This window comes from Panthera pardus, unplaced genomic scaffold, assembly GCF_024362965.1.
Source record: "Panthera pardus isolate Hobbes unplaced genomic scaffold, ASM2436296v1 HiC_scaffold_27, whole genome shotgun sequence".
NCBI classification, from domain to species: Eukaryota; Metazoa; Chordata; class Mammalia; order Carnivora; family Felidae; genus Panthera; species Panthera pardus.
Window position 1 is genome coordinate 26,025,524 of NW_026526843.1, and position 20,630 is coordinate 26,046,153.

Consider the following 20,630-nt stretch of genomic DNA (forward strand, 5'->3'; position numbering starts at 1 on the left):
TTTTTCACAAAAATCGTGATAATTTTTCAATAGGATTTTGGATTTATTCTTATATTCCAGAACTTTTTTCTATGGTAGTGTTATTTCGTTTTGGCCTTGGCTTCAGGTAAATATTGATTTTAACACCTAGTCACTTAGCAGGATGCTCAAATGTAATTCAGTGCACTGACAGTCACCAATTAAACAAGAACATCAGAACCACGAGGAGTATTTCATGTAACCTTCTGTAAATTTTCTGATTCATCCAACAGGCATATGTTCTGGCTCTTCCTCAATTTTAGGTGTACCCTCATAATTTATTGTCAGTTTGAACTAAGAAGAAAGATGCTTTCTGTATTCCCATATGCAGGTTTTATTATCACAAACTAGGAATGACAATAATAAAGAGAGGTTTCAAACATACCCTTAGAAAATCAAAGTCACCATTCTTGGTAGACATTCCTCAACATTTATCAAGTGCAGTGCTAATGATCCTTTTCAGCAAGTCAATTCGTTTGGTTACCTAGGCATACATTTTACAGCTAGTTTCTCCGGTGGCTGGTTCATCAGGAATTATCGTTCGGAGCTAAATCTTTCCTGACATTCATTTTCATGACTGAGATTTGGTTACGGCTTTAGGTTTTTTCCAACCTAAAATTACTACAGTGATGCTGTCTAGTGTAGAATTTGGGGGTCTGGTTCATCTATGTGCTAAAGCAGACCACAACTTCCTTCTCGAGAGTTATATTGGCCCTGACAGTGAGTATTCCCTTGGCCTGTCTCCACGCAGAAGGGCAGTTGCTTTCTATTCCAGGATGGATTCTTGTTTGACTCATCTTTCACTTGGGTTGACTTTTAACACACATAGCTCTGTACTTTGGCAAACACAGACTAGTTGTGCTCTAAGGACTTGCCAGACTGCATACCCTCAAACCCACAGTTGTTGAACTTATCAAAAGCTCAGCTGAGAGAAATCAAATTTATGGAGGATTGCCTGAAGACTACGAAGTCTATCCATTTCTCTCGTCGACAATTTATCCCTGGGGGCACCTAGGTGGCTCAGTCAGTAGAGCATGCGACTCTTGATCTCGGGGTTGTGAGTTCAAGCCCCACGCTGTACATAGAGCCTATGAACAAAAAGAAAGAAAGAAAGAAAACGTATCCCTGGATAAAAGTGTATCCCTGAATACAAGAAAACTGTATCCTTGGACTGAATTGATTTGGCCCCACATAACTGCTTTTTTAAATTTGAGACATAATTTGCATACTATAAAATTCACCTATTTAAAACGTACAGTTCAGTGTTTTTGAGTATATTCAGAGTTGTGCAACAGTCACCACTGTTATTCTTTGAAACAAAGAGTTCTGTGGAACTCATTTACTATTTTTATATTTTGCATATAAAAAACAGTTCTGTGTACTGTTTCACTTCACGAAATAGATCTGCTAAAATGTGGGACAACCCCTGGGAGTGAGGAAAATTAGAGACAGGTAGTCAAAAAACTTGGGTTTGCCTTTAACCTGCTTTGTTAGTCCCTGTTTGTTCTTCCGTCCGTGTAGAATGAAGTGAGTTCGATTAGAAATTCCTGAGGTTCTTTCCAGTTCTGCCACTCTATGATAAGTCCCCAAAATTAAATAGCTTTTTGAATGCAGCCACACTACCAATTATCTGACAAGACAAAATCTTATTTAAACAGGTTGCGTCGATTTAAGTTTGAGGAGTTCTGCCGTAGGGGAAGTGAGTAGCCAGCAGTGGTGTTCTTGCTGTTGTTGGCCAAGCTCTTTAATTGCAACTGTACATACTTTTTAAACAATGGTAAATTAAGCTGTCTTCCCAAACCGTGTACTGTCTGTGTATGATCAGTTAACTGTCTCAGAGTCTGTTTATCTGGTACTAGGAACACGTTGTTAGCATTCCCTGTTTCCAAAGACTACATCCCTGTTGCTTAGAAGCTAGGGATAAGTGATTCTTTTCTCTCTCCTCATTCCTTCCTTTTCAACAGTTTGTTCTGGAGATTTTCAAACACAGAAGAAAGTTTTCCAGAGTGAACACTCATATACCCACCACCTGGAGTCTAATCTTTTAACTACACGTATCGATTCATCTACCCATCTCATCCATAAATTGATCCTATTTTGATAACATTTTGAAATAAGTTTAAGATAGCAGTACAGGGGCGCCTGCGTGGCTCAGTCGGTTAAGCGTCCGACTTTGGCTCAGGTCATGATCTCACAGTTCCTGGATTCGAGCCCTGCGTCGGGCTCTTTGCTAACAGCTGGGAGTCTGGAGCCTGCTTTAGATTCTGTGCGGTCTCTCTCAAAAATAAATACACATTTAAAAATGTTTTTAATTTAAAAAAGATAGCAGTATATTTCACACCTAAATACTTCAGTATAAGTATTAGAGTTAAATATTTGTTTATGGTGTTTGTTATTAGGTAAAATATAAATAATATGAAATGCACAAATCTTAAATCTAAAGGTTTGGGTTACCCAGGACAAAGCTTGTATCACTTTCCAGTCAATTCTGGAATCTACACACCAAAGGCAAACACGTTAGGATTTTTCCCACTATTCCTTTTTATTGCTGAGTCATATTCCATTGTATAAATATACCTTGGTTTACTTATCCATTCTCCTGTTGATGGAACTTGGGCTCTTTCCAGTTTGGGGCCATCACCCATAAAGCTACTGTGAACATGCTTGGTCAAGTCTTTTTATAGACATTTACTTTCACTACTCTTGGGTGAGTAGCTATGAGTGGAATTGCTAGATCATAAGGTATGTGTATGTTTAGTTTCCTAAGAAACTGCTAGACCTTTACCCACAATGAAATATTAAGAGTTTCACTTCCTCCACATCCTTGCCAATATTTCGTGTCTTCAGTTTTTTTGATTGTAGCCATTCTGGTAGGTGTGTGGTGGTATCTTACTGTTATTTTAATTTGCTTTCCCCTTCTGATGAGTACTATAGAACGCTTTTCATGGCTTTCTTTTCTGTCCACCTATCTTTCATTGTAAAGTGTGTGTTCAAATCTTTTGCCCATTTTCATTAGGTATTTATTTCATTGAGTTGTCAGGAGTTTGGGTTTCTTTTTTTTTTTTTTTTTAATAATCTCTACACTCAACATGGGGCTCAAACTCATGACCCCGAGAATAAGAGCTGCGTGCTCCACCAACTGCCAGCCAGGTGCCCCTGGAGTTTACTTATCCTGGGTCCCAGTCTTTTTTCAGATGCACGTTTTATGAATACTTTCTCCCAATCTATGGCTTGCCTACATAGCTCCTCAATGGTGTCATCTCATTAGCAGAAGTTTTACATTTTGATGGTCTATTTTATCAACTTTGTCTTTGATAGATATTGTTATCTGTGGCTTAAGAAACTTTTGCCTACTGCCAAATCATGAAGATATTCCCCCAATGTTTTCTTATAGAAGCTTTAGATCTAGAATCCATCTCAGATTGATTTTGTACATAGTGTGAGATAGGGGTTGAGGTTAATTTTTTTTCATATGGTCGTCCAGTTGTTCCAACACTATATTTATCCAGTAGGGAAGAGAATATAAAATTAAGACACAGAAATCAAGGGCACCTGAGTGCCTCAGTCTGTTTAGCGTCTGACTCTTGATTTTGGCTCCGGTCATGATCTTGCGATTCAGGAGATCGAGCCCCACATCGGGCTCTGGGCAGACAGTGTGGAGTCTGCTTGGGATGCTCTCTCTGCCCCGTGCCCCCCACCCCCACTCAGTCACACTCTCTCTCAAAATAAACAAACAATTTTAAAAAATAAATGAAATAAAATTAAGATACAGAAACCAATAGCCTTTATATATGCAAGAAATAACCAGGGAAGATAATAGTAGAGAAAAGTTCCATTCAAATCACAATAATGAAGATAAAGATCTTAGAAACAGACCTAACAAAAAATGTGCCAATCCTATGTGAGGGAAATTTTAAATACTCCTGAAAGACACAAAATAGAGATGAACAAATGGGAAGGTATTTCCTGTTCTTGAATAGAACAACTTAGCATCATAAAGATATCAGCTGTCCTCAAGTTAGTCTTTAAATTTAACAGAAGCCCAATAAAAAACTAAAAGGATTTTTTATGGAGCTAGACAAGTTGATACTATCTAAAGGGAAAAATAAACATGCAACAATAGTTAGGAAAACACTGAAAAGGAAACCACATATGGGATGTTAAAGCATACTATAAAGCCTTTATAAATAAAACAGTGTGGTTCTGTTCACATAAATAGACCAGTGATACAGAATAGGAAGTCCAGAAATATAAACCAAGTACACAGAGAAATGTGGTGTATGATAAAAGTGGCATCTAAAATCACTAGGGAAAAATAAAATAATAAAATAAAATAAAATAAAATAAAATAAAATAAAATAAAATAAAATACAATCACTAGAGCAAAGATGAACTTTTAATTAACAGTGCAGGATAGCCATTTGGGGAAACATAAAATTAGGGTCACACCTCACACTACACACAAGAATAAATCTCAAATGGATCAGAGAGCTGAATAAATACATTGAATCACATAAGTCCTGGAAGAAAATTTTACTGAATTCCTATACATGCTCTGTGTAGGGAATGGTTTTCTAATGATGACTCAAGATCCAGATGCAATAAAAGATTGATACATTTGACCACATACAAGTTGTAAAAACTTTTGCATGGCAAAAAGAATCAATCCGACGCATAAGCAAAAAGCCAAAGACAAACGACAATGTGCTTGGCTGGCTCAGCTAGTAGAGTATGCCACTCTTGATCACACGGTTGTATGTTCAAGTCCCACACTGGGCATAGGGCTTATGAAAAAAAAAAAGATAAATGACAAACTGAGAGAAAATACTTGTAACACATATCACTGATAAAGGGCAAATAATTCTAACATCTAAAGACTTCTTTAAAATTAAGTGGAGGGGTGCCTGGGTAGCTCAGTCCGTTAAGGGTCTGACTTCAGCTCAGGTCATGATCTCACGGCTCGTGAGTTCAAGCCCTGCGTCAGGCTCTGTGATGACAGCTCAGAGCCCGGAGCCTGCTTTGGATTTTGTGTGTCCCTCTCTCTGCCCCTCCCTTGCTCGCATTCTCTCTCTCTCAAAAATAAATAAACATTGAAAAAAAATTAATTAAGTGAAAAACCCAGAAAAACCTGATAAAACATAAGCAAAAGACATGAACAGACAATTCACAAAAAAGATGTAAAAATGGCCTTTAAACAATAAAACTGTTCAACTTCACTTAAATAATAGAAGTGTACATTGAAACCACACTGTGATACCATTCCTCAGTGATCAGATGGGAAAAACTTAAAAAGTAAGACAAGACAGTCAGTTGGTGAGGTTGTGGAGAAACAGGCACTTGTACATTCAGTACCGTATGCTGGTGGGAATGCAAATTGATACAGCCTTGTGGAGAGGGAATTTGGCAATATTTAACAAAAATACACAGGCACGCACCATTTGAACCAATATTTCCACTGCTAGGAATTTATTCTGAAGATAAACCTTCAACAGTACAAAAATATATACATACAGTTATTTATTGTACCATATTTCTGTGATTGCAAAACAATGGAAACAACCTGAATGCTCCTACATAGGAAAGTGGTTAAACTATAGTATACCCACACAATGGAGTATTATGTAACCACAAGAAAGAATGAGAATCTATAAATGATTTGGAGTGATTTCTAGGAAATACTGTGGTTTTTTTGGTCTATTTTTTTTTAATTCCAGTATTGTTAATTAACATACAGTGGAAGTATTAAGTAAAAAAAAAAAAAGAATGCAAAAGAGTAATAAAGGAAAATAAAATATCCATGTATCTGCTTATTTTGTAAAAAGAAACATAAGAAATATTAACCCGAAACCAAAGAAACTGGTTATCTACAGGGGGTGAGTGGGAAAAAGATGGAAAGAATGGTGGATGGAAATTAGGATAAAGGGCATCAGGGGTGGGATGCCTGGATGGCTCAGTCAGTAGAGTGTCCAACTTCAGCTCAGGTCATGATCTCACGGTTCATGGCTTCGAGCACCACATCGGGCTCTCTGAGGTCAGCACAGAGCCTGCTTCAGATCCTCTGTCCCCCTGTCTCTGCCCCTCCCTTGCTTATTCTCTCTCAAAAATAAATAAACATTAAAAAATTTTTTAAACAAAAAGAAGGAATCAGGTAGGAGTGAGGCTTCTCTAAATATATATTTTTGTATAGTTTTGGCTTTGGGATTTTTTTTAGTTTATTTTTATTTATTTGGAGAAGGGTGAGTGGGGATAGGGCAGAGAGAGAAGGAGAGAGAGAATCCCAAGCAGGCTCCACACTGTTAGCACAGAGCCTGATGCAGGGCTCAAACCCATGGACCATGAGATCATGACCTAAGCCGAAATCAAGAGTCAGACACTTAATTGACTGAGCCACCCAGGCACCCCTGTTTTGTCTTTCGGAATCATGGAAATAACGTTTCACATATTCAAAAATGAATAAAATCAATAAGGATTGAGGGGGACCCAGAAATGCGATATAAACACAAGCAAATGAACCTAGCTGTATGTCAAATGAATAACATAACCCCACTCTGGTGGCAGTGGTGGGGGAGGAGGGTGACGCAGAACATTCGTATAGCTATAGAAGTATGCATATGTATGTGTATACATACAGGTATTTCCCAACTCTGTCATCTAAGATGGCCTCTAGAAGCCGTCACAATCCAGTACCAATGAATACATGTAGATCCCATATCCTGGTTTCTAAATACCATTCTCTCTCTCTTTTTAAAATCTATTTATTTAACTTCAAGTTAGTTAATATACAGTGTAGTTTTGGTTTCAGGAGTAAAACCCAGTGATTCATCATTTACATGTAACACCCACTGCTCATCCAACAATGGAAAAAAGATAGCCTCTTCAAGCAAATAGTGCTGGAAAAAAAATGAACAGCAACATGCAGAAGAATGAAACTGGATCACTTTCTTACACCATACATAAAAATAAATTCAAAATAGATGAAAGACCTAAATGTGAGACAGGAAACTGTCAAAATCCTAGAGGAGAAAACAGGCAGCAACCTCTTTGACCTCCGCCACAGCAACTTCTTACTAGACATGTCTCTGGAGGGAGGAAAATAAAAGCAAAAGTGAACTATTAGGACCTCATCAAGATAAAAAGCTTCTGTACAGCAAAGGAAACAGTCAACAAAACTAAAAGGCAACCGACGGAATGGGAGAAGATGGTGTAAATGACATATTGGATAAATGGTTAGTATCCAAAATCTATAAAGAACTTAGTGAAATACTATTCTCTAATAAAAGGAACTGGGGCTTTTTGTGGAAATGGCTGATTCCAAGGCTTAGCAGGGAAAGTACAAAAGGAGCCTGGAATATCTTGTTATCAAAAAGTAATGAAATAATCAAAGAATGATAAGAATGTATCAAAAGATAAATGAAAAAAAAAAAAAGGAAAAAAAGAACATATCAAAGACACAGGAGCCAGCTTGAAAGGACTCCCACTGGCCAAATCTGTGATAATTTGATCAACAAAATAAATAATGCTATTAATGAGTTACAACCATAGATTAAAAGATATTCCTGAGTCCATACTGATATAAATAAATAGTAATAATTGATTAAGGCAAGAAAGTTGATGAGTTACAGAATGTTTACATAGACTCACAGAGCCTCCCCACAAAATACTTATTAACTACAAAGCAAAAAATAGTAACTTACACTGGTGAAAACCCAGCATCATCTCAACCAAGTAATCAAAGTTAAAATCACCTGTAATGAGACAAATCAACCTCATGTGCCTCCTGATATGATGCGCTGAGGGCACATTATTTCTGTAGAATTCCTACTAAACGTGTATAGCCTGAATCTATCTGATCATGAGGAAATATTAGACAAGCCCAAATTGAGGGACATTCCATAAAATAACTGGCCTGTACTCTTCAAAAATGTCCATGTCATAAAAGACAAAGACTAGGGATGTTTCTGGATAAAAAGAGACTAAAGAGACATTACAATTAAATGCAATATGTGATCATGAATTAGTTCCTGGATCAGATATTTTTCTTCTCTTGATACAAAGAACATGAGTGGAACAATAGGAAAAAATTGAATAAAGTCTGTAGGTTAAAGCATAGTGTCACGTCAACGTTAGTTTCCTGATTTTGTTAAGTGCATTGTGGTTATGTAAGTGAATATCCTTGTATTTTAAGAAATATACATTACTTAGAGCTAAAGGGGCATCCGTGTTCAACATAATCAAACTTTTCAGAAAAGAAATGTGTGTATGTTGAAAGAGAATGATAAAATATGGCAAAATGCTAACACTTAAGGAATCTGGATAAAGGGCATGCGAGACTTCTTTGTACTGGGGTGCCTGGGTGGCTTGGTGGGTTGAGCGTCTGACTCTTGATTTCAGCTCGGGTCACGATCGCACTGTTGTGGGATCCAGCCCCACGTTGGGCTCTGCGCTGAGCAGGGAGCCTGCTTAAGCTTCTCGCTCTTCCTCTGCCCCTCTCCCCCACTCACGCTCTCTCTCTCAAAACTAGAAAAAAAAATTTTTTTTAAATACTTCTTTGTACTAATTCCTGCAACATTTCTATGAGTCTGACATTACTTCAAAATAAAACATTTAATACACTTCTAAAAAAAGGGCTGTAAATATTGAACTTTAGTAAATGCTATGCTTGTTGAAAAAAAAATAGTTGTAAAAAATTACAGAACTTCCTACAATCAGCACAGATAACCACATAGAAGAGGAGCAACACCCTAACCTAGACCAGCTACCCTGGGCTGTAAAGGGGGAAAAAAGCCTCTCTTATGTAGATCACTGCATCTAAGCCACTGTTGGGTCTTGCAACAGCAATGTATTCTACATCAACTAACACAGATCACATACCTGAAAGAGGGATGCTTCCAAACGAAATAAACTATTTGGCATTGCCCAATTCAGAGGTGGCCATGGAGGATGGTGGACAAGAAAAAACTTCCAGAGGAAGGATAAGGAAGACAGAAGATAAGGAAATCCCACTCAGAGAGCAGAACCAGAATCTGACCAAAGGACCTCCACTGCCAGGGTAGGAAGTCTTCACAATTTCTGTCTAGCTGGTTTGCTATGGACCAAATGACTGCTACAGTTTCCATCCTTCTCTTTTCTGAATGTGAATGATTGTGGTCATTCTGTCCATGCTTCACATTTCTATACTGGGTGTTAGAGGATATCTATCTATATGTGGGCTTGATGGAGAAGACTGAGCATAACCCATAGATACTGGACTTTGAACTGCATGTAGTAACTGGGATAGGGCTTTGGGTGGTTTCCCTTGAGGGAGGGGGCAAGTACATCCTAAGAATGGCAAGAAGGATACACATGAATGGCAAAAGGGGGAAGACTGAGGCAGAGACTGCCAGTGGTCTGCTAAACTCCATTCTTCCCTACGTTCTGGGCATATGACTAAGTTACTTTTCCCAGGCTCCTTGCAAGTTAGGTGTGGCCATATAACAGAGTTCTCTCCAATGGAATGTGAACAAAACCAAAGGCTGCCACTTTCAGGTCTGGCCCATGGGAAAACTCCCACATGTACTCCTCCATGATCTTTCCCCACCTCCTGTGGGCTAGAATGGTGATGACCAAACAACCTTGAAAGCCATGTGTTAAAGATGGCAGAGTTGTGGGGTGCCTGGGTGGCTCAGTCGGTTAAGCGTCCGACTTCGGCTCAGGTCATGATCTCACGGTTCGTGAGTTCGAGCCCTGCATTGGGCTCTGTGCTGACAGCTCGGAGCCTGGAGCCTGCTTCAGATTCTGTCTCTGTCTCTCTGCCTCTCCCCTACATGCTGTCTCTCTCTCAAATATAAAAAATAAAACATAAAAAAATTTTAAAGATGGCAGAGTTGCTTTTCATTAGCCTGTGTCTTACAACAACTATATAGAGAAAAGGCACCTGCCAATTTGGAAGGGTCGTTGGAAGAGTCATCCTGAATTGCTACCAAAGGGAGAAATAAATAAATGTATTAAGTCACTGAATTGCTATTAAGTCTTCTTTTACAATAGCTTAGCCTTCTGCCTATAGAGGCCCTGGGGCTCTCAAAGAAGACAATTATTATTTTTTTAATGTTTATTTCTGAGACAGACAGAGACAGAGCATGAGCGGGGCAGGGGCAGAGAAAGAGGGAGACACAGAATCCGAAGCAGGCTCCAGGCTCTGAGCTGTCAGCACAGAGCCTGACACTAGGCTCGAACCCACGAACCGTGAGATCATGACCTGAACCGAAGTCGGACACTTAATTGACTGAGCCACCCAGGCGCCCCCAAAGAAGAGAATTCTTAATAAAAGGACTTTGAAGGTGCTAAAATCCTAAGAACATGCCAGATAAACCTTTAAATGCTATGGAAGGGCTGGTTAAATGTGTCTACACTTATACTAAAACTTGTACAAAGGACACTGGTCCCAAGGGATTTAGAATTGGAAAATGTGAATCTGACCCAAACAGGTTTTGGCAGGCATGAAATGGAGTTCCATGCTCTGCTCCAAGCTTAATCCATCCAATCTTCTCTCAACTCACTACCAAAGCCATTTGCAAAGGATGGGAAGATGATGAAATTGGTTGTTCCACTAACACAGAAAGCCAGGAAATCACAGGGAAATTTCCATGTGGCATAAGACAGACCCTGACAGCTATGGAGGCTGGGAACTAAATATAGCAGTTACAAGTTCAATTACTCTTGCACAGGCTTTGGGAAAGTCCCATGGGAACATCCCTCTGTCAGTTCCCGGAGATGGCAGCCAAAAAAAACCAAAAACAAACAAAAAAACCCGGCATCCCCATAACTCCACCAAAATGGCACAAAACTCAACCTGCCATCAATGGGTTAGCCTGGGGCAGAGGACAGACTGTAATTTGGAGGAGGAAACTAGATTCTATAGATAGGTTAGTGAGAACACTGGTAAGAAAACTTGGCAAAATATAGGTCAATAGGGCACAGAAGAGTTTTCAACGGAGTGGGAGGAATGAAGAGAGAACGGGAGAAGAATCCAGACAGCGAAGAGAGAGAGATGGAGCAGTAGAGGGAGAGGGTTAGCGAAATGAACGTTTTTTCCCCTAGTTTTGAAGATTGGAGATGTTTGTATGTTTCTAGGAATGATCCAGTTGAGGGGAAAATAAAGAACGCAGGGGAGGCAAGAGGGGAATCCAGGGTCTCAAAAACAGGGAGAGCTTATCTCCCTAAGAAAAGGAAACGTAGTATATACAAATTCAGAGGCAAGTAGGCAGGTGCATTTGGTAGCACAAAGATGAAGGGAGATGGATAAGAGCATGGACAGTGAAGTCAGATGACCTGGGTTCATATCTAGACTCCATCACTTTTGAGTTATGTGCTCTTAGGCAAGTTGATTTAACATGTGCACCAGTCTATTTACCTGTGAAATGCGGATACTATCAACTATAAGTTCACAGCAAGAACTATCACTGAAGCACCGTGAAGTGTTTGGCACACAGTGAACACCCAATAAATACTGGCTATTTCTTTAAAATTACCTATAACTGGAGCATCTGGGTGGCTCAGTCTGTTGGACGTTCAACTTTGGCTCTGGTCATGATCTCATGGCTCGTGAGTTTGAGCCCCGCATCGGGCTCTGTGCTGACAGCTGGGAGCCTGGGGCCTGCTTCGGATTCAGTGTCTCCTTCTCTCTCTCTCTGCCCCTCCCCTGCTTGTGCTCGCTCTCTCTCAAAAAGAAACATTAAAAAAAATTAAAATTACCTATAATTTACAAGTACTGTAAAATTATTTAAAAGCTAGCTTGCCAAAGACTCACTGGAGCAAACTCCTCACACCTAAGACGGCAGAGGGTAAATGAGGTAAATTCAAAAACAATTAGTAAACTTGGGGTGCCTGGGTGGTTCAGTTGGTTAAGTATCCAACTTCAGCTCAGGTCATGATCTCACGGTTCGTGAGTTCGAGCCCTGCGTCGGGCTCTGTACTGACAGCTCGGATCCCGGAGACTGCTTCGGATTCCGTGTCTCCCTCTCTCTCTGTTCCTCCCCCACTCACACCCTGTCTGTCTCTCTCTCTCTCTCTCTCTCTCTCTCTCTCAAAAATAAAAGATTTAAAAAAATAGTAAACTTACCGTGGCTGACCTTTCACTTTTAGTTTGCCCTATCAGTCCCAAACTGACTTCAACTGAGCAACCCACTTTTCAAGAATTCACAGCTCATTTTTAATACAACTACACAAGTGATGAACTGTAGGAAAAGTACTCTATTTCTCAATGGTACAACAAGGCCTAATGTGACTAAAACATATAAAACACCCATATCAATAAACAAATCAATTTATCAAAACTCATTATAAAAGCACCCAACTACAACTACTTGGGATATTTGCCAGTTCTGAGAGCACTGCATGTAATACTTAAGTTACCAAACTTGCTGTGAACACACTTTTTCATTTTTAGAGCTGATGTGAGGTAGCAGATGGCCAACTATCTTCCAGTGCTGTCCCACCTACCCGAAACAGCTACTTAATAGTTCTTACATCCATGACAGTTGTTGATGCTGTTGCCTTTGCCTAGAATTCTCAGCCTTGGTCATGTCATCCCCTTGCACCTAGCTTACCTCTCACCTTTTAAAATTCAACTCAAGTAGTAGCTTTATTCGTAACAGCCAAAAGGTGGAAACAACCCAGATGTCCATCAACTACTGAACAGATAAACTGTTGACACATACAACATGGATAAATCTCAAAAACATACTGAAACTTTGGACAAAAAGAATACATATCGTATGGGGTGCCTGGGTGGCTCAGTCGGTTAAGCGTCTGACTTCGGCTCAGGTCATCATCTTGTGGTCTGTGGGTTCGAGCCCCGCATCGGGCTCTGTGCTGACAGCTCAGACCCTGGAGCCTGCTTCGGATTCTGTGTCTCCCTCTTCTCTCTGCTCCTCCCCTGCTTGCACTCTCTCTCTCTCTCCCTCAAATATAAGCGTTAAAACATTTTTTTAAAGAACACATATTGTATAATTCCATTCATATCAAGTTCTAGAATGACCAAATTTGATCTATGGTGGAAAGAAAACAGTTGTTGCCTCTAGAAGGGATGGAAGCAGGGGTTGATCGATAAGGAGTATAGAGGAACTTTCTGGATTGATGGCCATGTTCATCATCTTTGATAGGGAATTGGGTTAAACGGCTGTTATGCATTTGTTAAAACTCAGCAAATATATACAGTTTTATATCACATATGAATTTTACACAAGAAAAAAGGGTAAACAAATATTAAAGTCCTATGATAAGCATGCTAAATATTTAAAAAAGTGGGCCCACGTTTGCAATTTACTTTGAAATATACTTTAAAAATGAGATGTATTGATAGATGGCTTTGTGGTAAAGCAAGTATAGTAAAATACGTTCACTGTAAAGTTCAGCATTGCTTGTGCGAAAATTTGCATTTTAAACATGGGGGAGGGGAAACTCAAGTGACAACTTTATATATAGGAAGACTCCTCCCACAGCACAGCCACAGCTAGTGCCCTTCCTCTGGGGTCCCAGAACACCCAATAAAACCATTGAGTGTGCTTCATTTTATTAGTTTTGCATATGCATCCCAGCCCCCCAGAACTGTAAACAACTTCAAAAGGAAGTCTGTCTTACTGGTCTTTGCTCAGCAACTAACACAAGGCCAGGCACACAGTAGATAGGTAAGATCGGTCGACTTGAAGGGACATTTAGTGAACTTCATCACCTTGTTTCCTCATAACCAAAAACCTTGTACTTGATTAGCTTACTTTCTTCAGCTGAATGATTACAGCTACCAGAATCATCTATGTGACCTGGAACTCATCCGTGTGAATCCTTACAAGTTCCCTTTGAGGCAGGATATTGAAGACCTCTCTTCTGGGTTATCCACTTCTTTCCCAGTCTTTCAACTTTAAAGACTATCAACTAGTAAGTATTTATGGGCTCAAGGCTCAATTTATACTCTTTACACAAGTCAGCTGGGTAGCATGTTTAGGACAATGTTTCTTCGCACCACTCAGTTCTATAGCCAGCTGGACCCCTTAAAGATCCTCCATTTCTTCACCATGGCACAATGAATCATGTGCCATTTTACCTTTATGCAATCATCTAGGTTGTCCTTATGTATCAAGTAGTTTCAATGCTCTTGGGACTGAATGCAGCCAGACTGCCTGGACGTGAATGCCAACTCCATCACTTACTAGCCTTATACAGCCTCATATAGCTACATAATAGCCTTGCCCAAGGTATTTTAACTTCTCTGTGCCTCATTTTCTTCCCTGCCTCCTGATTTAGAAAAAGGTGGGGGAAGGGGGAGAAGGAAAGATGGGGGACAACTTGTATCACCTACTGCCACGACATTTTAAAAAGTTACTGCATGTAAAACCACTTAAAACAGTGCCCCAGCTATTAGCTATCATTTAATATGCTTAGTTCTGAATCACCAATGACAGAAGACTGGTCTTCATAATATCCTCTACAAACCAGGCGAACCAATGTGCTAACGTTAAGAGTACAATGCAAGGGGGCCTAGGTGGCTCAGTTGGTTAAGCGTCTGACTTCAGCTGGGGTCATGATCTCGCAGTTTGTGAGTTTGAGCCCCACATCGGGCTCCGTGCTAACAGCTCGGAGCCTGGAGCCTGCTTTGTATTCTGTCTCCCTCTCTCTGCCCCTCTCCTGCTTGTGCCCTGTGTCCCTCTCTCTCAAAAATAAACTTAAAAAAAAAAAAAGTTAAAAAAAAGAGTACAATGCAAATCTTAACATGTTAAAGACCATAGTCTTTTTTTTTTTAAGTCAATTAGTAAATTCTTTTTCAAATGTTGGCTTTCACCCACCTCTAAGCATGAGTCCCTTGTCTAAGAAAGGTTATACACACACACACACACTCATTCTCTAGCTCAGCACACACTGGTAATTTCCTTCCTAGCACTCCTTTTAAGTTTAATTATTTTGTTTACCCCACCAGATCTAGGAGGGAGGAACCTTATCTATCTTCTTCACTGTTAAGATCTCTAACACATGCCTAGCACACAGTACTCACTCGAATGTATCCTGGATAAATAATGCAGACATTTTAAAGAGCATTTAACCCATACCAAATAAAAATTAAAGTAACAATGGTCACAAGTTTCTATTTTAAAGTAATAACCCAATTAGGGATTTAGTCTCATTTAAAAAGACATGATTTATTAAAAATATAAAATGGCAATGTTCTCTATAAATTAACCTCACTGACACATGTTAAAGTCTGTGATGATGGATATGTTTTCTAAGCCATTTATAGCCACCCTCCTCCTTTAATTATAAAAGATAAAACATACAACATACTGTAGGTTTATTTTTATTCAAAAAGTTACTGTCTCAAGACATAAATACAAATCAGAAAACAGTACAATTAGGACAATAGAATGTGGAGGACAACAGGTTAGAGTAATATATAAAACATTTTTAGCTGGTTGAAAACAAAGCTGTAAGAACTGCTTTCACAAAGAAGTACTCCTTTCAAGAGTGAGAAACAAAATCAACTTAGGTTTAAAATCATATATACAGTCCTCTCAGCAGTTCTAGTAAATGCAGTGGTGTGAAAAACAACATAGGCAGTACTTTTTGCACATAACAATATTTGTAGATGGAAAATCTGTTTAGACAAGTCTGGTTTCATTTGTTATTAATCATGATTTAATAAAACAATTGTACTGTATCATGATCTTTTAGCTAACCTATGGTTTTTGGCTACCACAGCCCAATGCTTGTTGATTTCTGACTCTAAGAACTGGAAGCCTTTTGGTATTCACCCATCTGAAGATATTCTCGTATTGCAAGCATATTAAGGCATGGAATGATTAAAATAATATACCTCAAGAACTGAGAGACGACTGACAAAAGATAGATATACATGTAATATAAGTTAATATTTTGTTTTAAACGATGTCTAGCTGCCTAAGCCTCGCAAAATGAGTTGATGTCAAAATGGCAAGTAGCCACTTTCTGTTTTAAACTAATTTATTTGTGAAAGGACATAAAATGAAGTTTTAAAGCTTAGCTTTCAAAGAATATTATGGGTTATGAATTCTATTATCCCATCTAATTTACATACAGAGGAAATGTACTGTAACCTGTTAGAAGTATCTTTAACCTGAAGACTGCTTGCAAAGACAGATAGATAAAACAATATAAAATACAAATTTAAAAATCATTTTAAAGCATGAACACTCATGCTTTTCTATTTTTAAACATTGTTAAACTTTCAATATATTTCTGAAACCTCATAATTTTAAGTTGGAATTTAAAAGTAAGAAAAAACTAAACAAACTGCGCAATTATAAAATCAGCACCAATTTATATATATATATAATTTTATTTAAAATTTAGATCCCTATTCCCACACTCTAATAAGCTGTATAATTTTTGTTTAGAATTTTTCTGCAAACATACTACAATAAGCTTCTTTTATTTGGAGACAAAATACAGTGGCACTACTGGAAGGAATATCACAACATTACATTTTTATCTTAAAGGACAAGCAAACTTTCAGGGCTGATAATGGGATAAGCATGTTTGAGACTGGTTACCTTCTGGCAGTTCACTGCATCTGGATATTTCTGAAAAGTATAGAGAAGCTCTTGGATTTTAAAAATATCTTAAAATACATTTTAGATGAAAAAATTGTAAAAGTTCTGCTTATAAGTTTACTTTTCTCCACAATTACAATATTTAAAAGAAAGCTTTGTTGATTGATGTTTTAAGCATTTAAATTTAGAATGCTAAAAACAATTCTATCCTATAATTTCAGGGCAGGGGAATAAATTCATCCTTAACTTTGTTTCTTGGATGTAAACAGAAATCCAGCAGAGGTCATCATTACTTAGTACACCCAGTAAATAAATGTGAGAGGATTCATGTCTGTACCAAATGCCTCTTTAGATTGTTATATTTTCTTTAAAAAAAGCATGAAATAATTGATTCAAAAGCCAACTAACAGCGCATAAATAAAATATTTACTTTCTAAGAAAAACTGTAGCTTATCATCAAATTGTTTACTTGTCCTTTACTTTTTTCAGGCAAACAAAACTGCCCCTCAATGCACTTGATCTTGGTAAGCGTAAGCATGTCATATTCTCCTTAGAGAAAAATCTGTACAGAATTTCACTGTATCTACCACACTTTATTTTAAAACTTCCTCTTCCACTTAGAAAATGACTTCACCACAGATTTAATTGTGTACTGGTATTAAAACATTGACACCCCAAGAACCTAATGAGAGAGAAGAAAAAAAATCTTGTTAAAATTGTCATTCATTTCTTTGTAAAACAGATCTGTATATGTTACATTAATAAATGATAATACTAAGTTTAATAATATGCTAATAAAACCACTTTGAAAAATTCCCCTCCCTTCAGATCTTTAATTCTAAAATTGAAACGACCATAAATATGTAATGAAGTAACAACATCAGGCCTACTCAAGATGCTACTTACCTCACACATATAACTAAGAGCAGGGACCATGTCTCATTTATAGGTTTATTCACACCGTTGATGCCTAGATAATGCCCTGAACACAGGCACTCAACATTTGTTGAATGGACAAATGAATGTGCTTCTTTACATATACTTCTGGCACAGGCTCATTGGAAAGAGCTTAAGAATGTCTTGCAGACTTGGTATTTGCACTGTGAAGTGGGTATTGCTTTTAAAAAGGCATCTGAACACACGGACTAAAAATATCCAAGAAGAATACAAGTATGTAGAAAATCCAGAAAATCTAGTCCGAGTCAATGAACAGAACTACAAATTTTAATAAGTAATGTGAAATTTGGGCAAAGTAACTTACACTGATGCTTTTTTTATACCATTCCAGTTGGGAAAAGAAAGGTAAAATCTAATCATTACTTGTCACTGACTGAAAAAAGTAAAAGCATATGATGAATGGAGCCAACTCTCTCTTGTTCATCAGACAAAAACAAGACATAACTTTTTAGCTACATATACTAAAAGTTAGGCTATTCTACTAAAATTCCAGCATTTACTAGGACAATTAAGGAGTATTTTTAAATACTATAACGAGCTAAGATTGGGATTACAGGGTTCTTACTTGTAAATGAAAAATCATTTTTAAAAAAGTTACTGAACTCAGTACTTGTTCAGTACTCACTTGAAGGAAGTGAGTGTTTCCAGACCGGGAAACAAGTATCTATCTGACTGCAGCCTCCTTATAACGAATTATCAAGTAAAGTATTTGGAATTCCCAGTAACGTGAACAAAGAGGATAAAATGCACCCCACTTCTTACCTGTCATTCACCAAAACCACCACCACTGCTCACCCCTTATTCCCCCCGACCCTCCAATAAAGTTTAGGATTCTCCTTTTTTGGCTAGAGTCAGAGTTCGGGTGGTTAGGGTATTTCCACCGAAGAAGCCTACATGATGTTTAAAGGTCCCTTCTAGCCATAATACTCTGTGACTTTGGGTAAGGAAATGTCTGATGAATTGAAGGATAAATCTTACTAGCAACTCTTAGTGTAGAGTATGGCATGAAGATGAACTCACGTTCTTTCCAGAACGCCTAACTAGAAATCATGTGAACATTTATTTTTTTGCTTTTGCACAGATTAGGTTGTAAGTAGATTCTTCTATAAGAACACAAAGTTAGCTCCATTAGACTGAACACTTCTTTTACCAATTTTATACCACAGATAATTCTAATATGAGAATCTTAACATAGAAGAATGACACCAATGACACTTATTCTCTTTTTGTGCTAACAAACATCTGTTTCTGATGTTAACATTAATAAACACTTAAGCATATATTTAAAAAGTATAAACAGCAAGCTTTAGTGTGTCGTGGCAATAATGACCCACTAGTAGCAGAGAGCGACTACTGGCACAATGAAATAAACCAACACTGCTTCCAGACATACAACTCACTAAACCATAAGTGCAAAATTTTGTGTATATGCAACCCAAACCGAGCTGCTCAGTTCTGATGCTACCACTTCTGAATCTTGTGAATATCATGGTACAAAAGACTGTTTAGGATGTATTTAGTAATAAAGCATCTATGTAGGATATTTTCATTATTTTACGTAGAAGAAGAGAATCTTAGAACTGGGTATAAGGATTTAAGTCTCAATTTTACTATTGTTTTGATGACTCACTTATCACAGGCTTGAGTTAAAAACAGATGTAAGCTATTGTATAAAGGCAAACACAGATTTTTACATTTAAAAATTTCTATTATTCTATTTCTTAAGTTATTGTTGAGACAATATGAGGTAAAGTTTAATGTATATTTTAAAATAAATTAGTATCAACTTAATACATATATTAACTTAAACATATATATAAATATACATACATTTATATGGTCAAAGATAACTGAACCTTGAAAGATTACTGGCCACTCAGTTATGTGACTGCTGCCATCATGTGGTAACACTATAAAACTACAGAAACAGATGCATGTGCTCATTTTCCTAATTTTAGTGGAAACAGCTCAACTACTATCCTCTTAGTTACAACATTACCTATTCAACAAGACATGAGAATGCCAAAAAAAATCCTATAAGTAACAAGTAATTATTAGGTTCCTATCTGGCTTCACTCAGCTTGTAGTTTCTCTATAAGTTGCCAAAAATATATACGTATGGTTTACATTGCTGTTTCATTATTTTAGTAATCTCAAGTGAAGAACACCTTTTTGCAAACCTTTAGGCTCACTTTAGGTGAACACATGAAAAAATAAGAGATCTCTAACTGCCCTTATCGACTACAGTTAATCATTCCAATTTCTAAATTATGTTCTTGGTGTTTCTTCTAAATGATGTCTGATTTTAGTTCTGGAAAGTACAACAGCAGAGACAGCATGAGATTTTTTAAATCAAAAGGAACTCTCATCAAATTACTACTCTGGCACTAGAGTTGTAAAACTGAACAAGCCGATGAACCATTTCTTCAGTCCCAAATTTGCTTGAGTGTAAAAATGAGGTCCTACCACCTTTCTCACACGGTAGCTGAGAGAATCCATCTAAATCATGCCTAGCACAGCATCAGGCACATTATGCTCTCAAATACTAGCTTCTGTCCCTTTCACTTCAAAGGGATAGTCACTGTGAACTAGAATACAAACTCCTGGAGGGCAGGTGAGAACATCGAACTCATTTTAGCACCAAGGTCCAGCCCAATAAATTGTTAGGTTAATGCATTTCATTATAACTGCTTGAAAAGATTCTTTCAGTCCTCATCACAGTCACCACCTTCACATTTTATTTAACAAACTGAAGATACATATCCCTGGATTATCAGGGAACCGTACACTTCAAAATGCACTTGAAACTATAGACTTATAGGTAGGCCTAGCTCACTTGTGCTATCGAAAGTATGGTCAGCAGAAGCATCAACAGCACTTGTGAGATGCAGAATCTCAGGCCACACTGCAGACCAACTGAAGCAGATCTACAGGTGAATAAGATCTCCAGATGATTCATATGTGCACCAGAGACAAGAAACACTGATTTAAAGGACATTGAGGTGGCTTATCCAAAGATTCCTATACCTGCTGCTCTGTGACGGTGTGTCCTGACTCAGGTAACTGGCCTTATTAATCTACTATGTTGGTGTGAGTTAGTTT

At 37.9% G+C, this 20,630-nt stretch overlaps 1 protein-coding gene across 8 annotated transcripts in view; it reads right to left on the minus strand.

Annotated features, from left to right (window-relative positions):
• Positions 1–15,324: 15,324 nt before the first annotated feature.
• The window catches only part of STAG2 (stromal antigen 2), a 138,498-nt gene continuing 133,192 nt past the window's right edge, over positions 15,325–20,630 (minus strand). For all 8 annotated transcript variants that reach the window (XM_019421805.2, XM_019421800.2, XM_019421806.2 and 5 more), the window contains one exon: positions 15,325–17,253. In XM_019421805.2, coding sequence (XP_019277350.1) covers positions 17,230–17,253 — 24 coding nt within the window. In that variant the 3' untranslated portion in view covers positions 15,325–17,229. The remainder of the gene's footprint in view (positions 17,254–20,630) is intronic.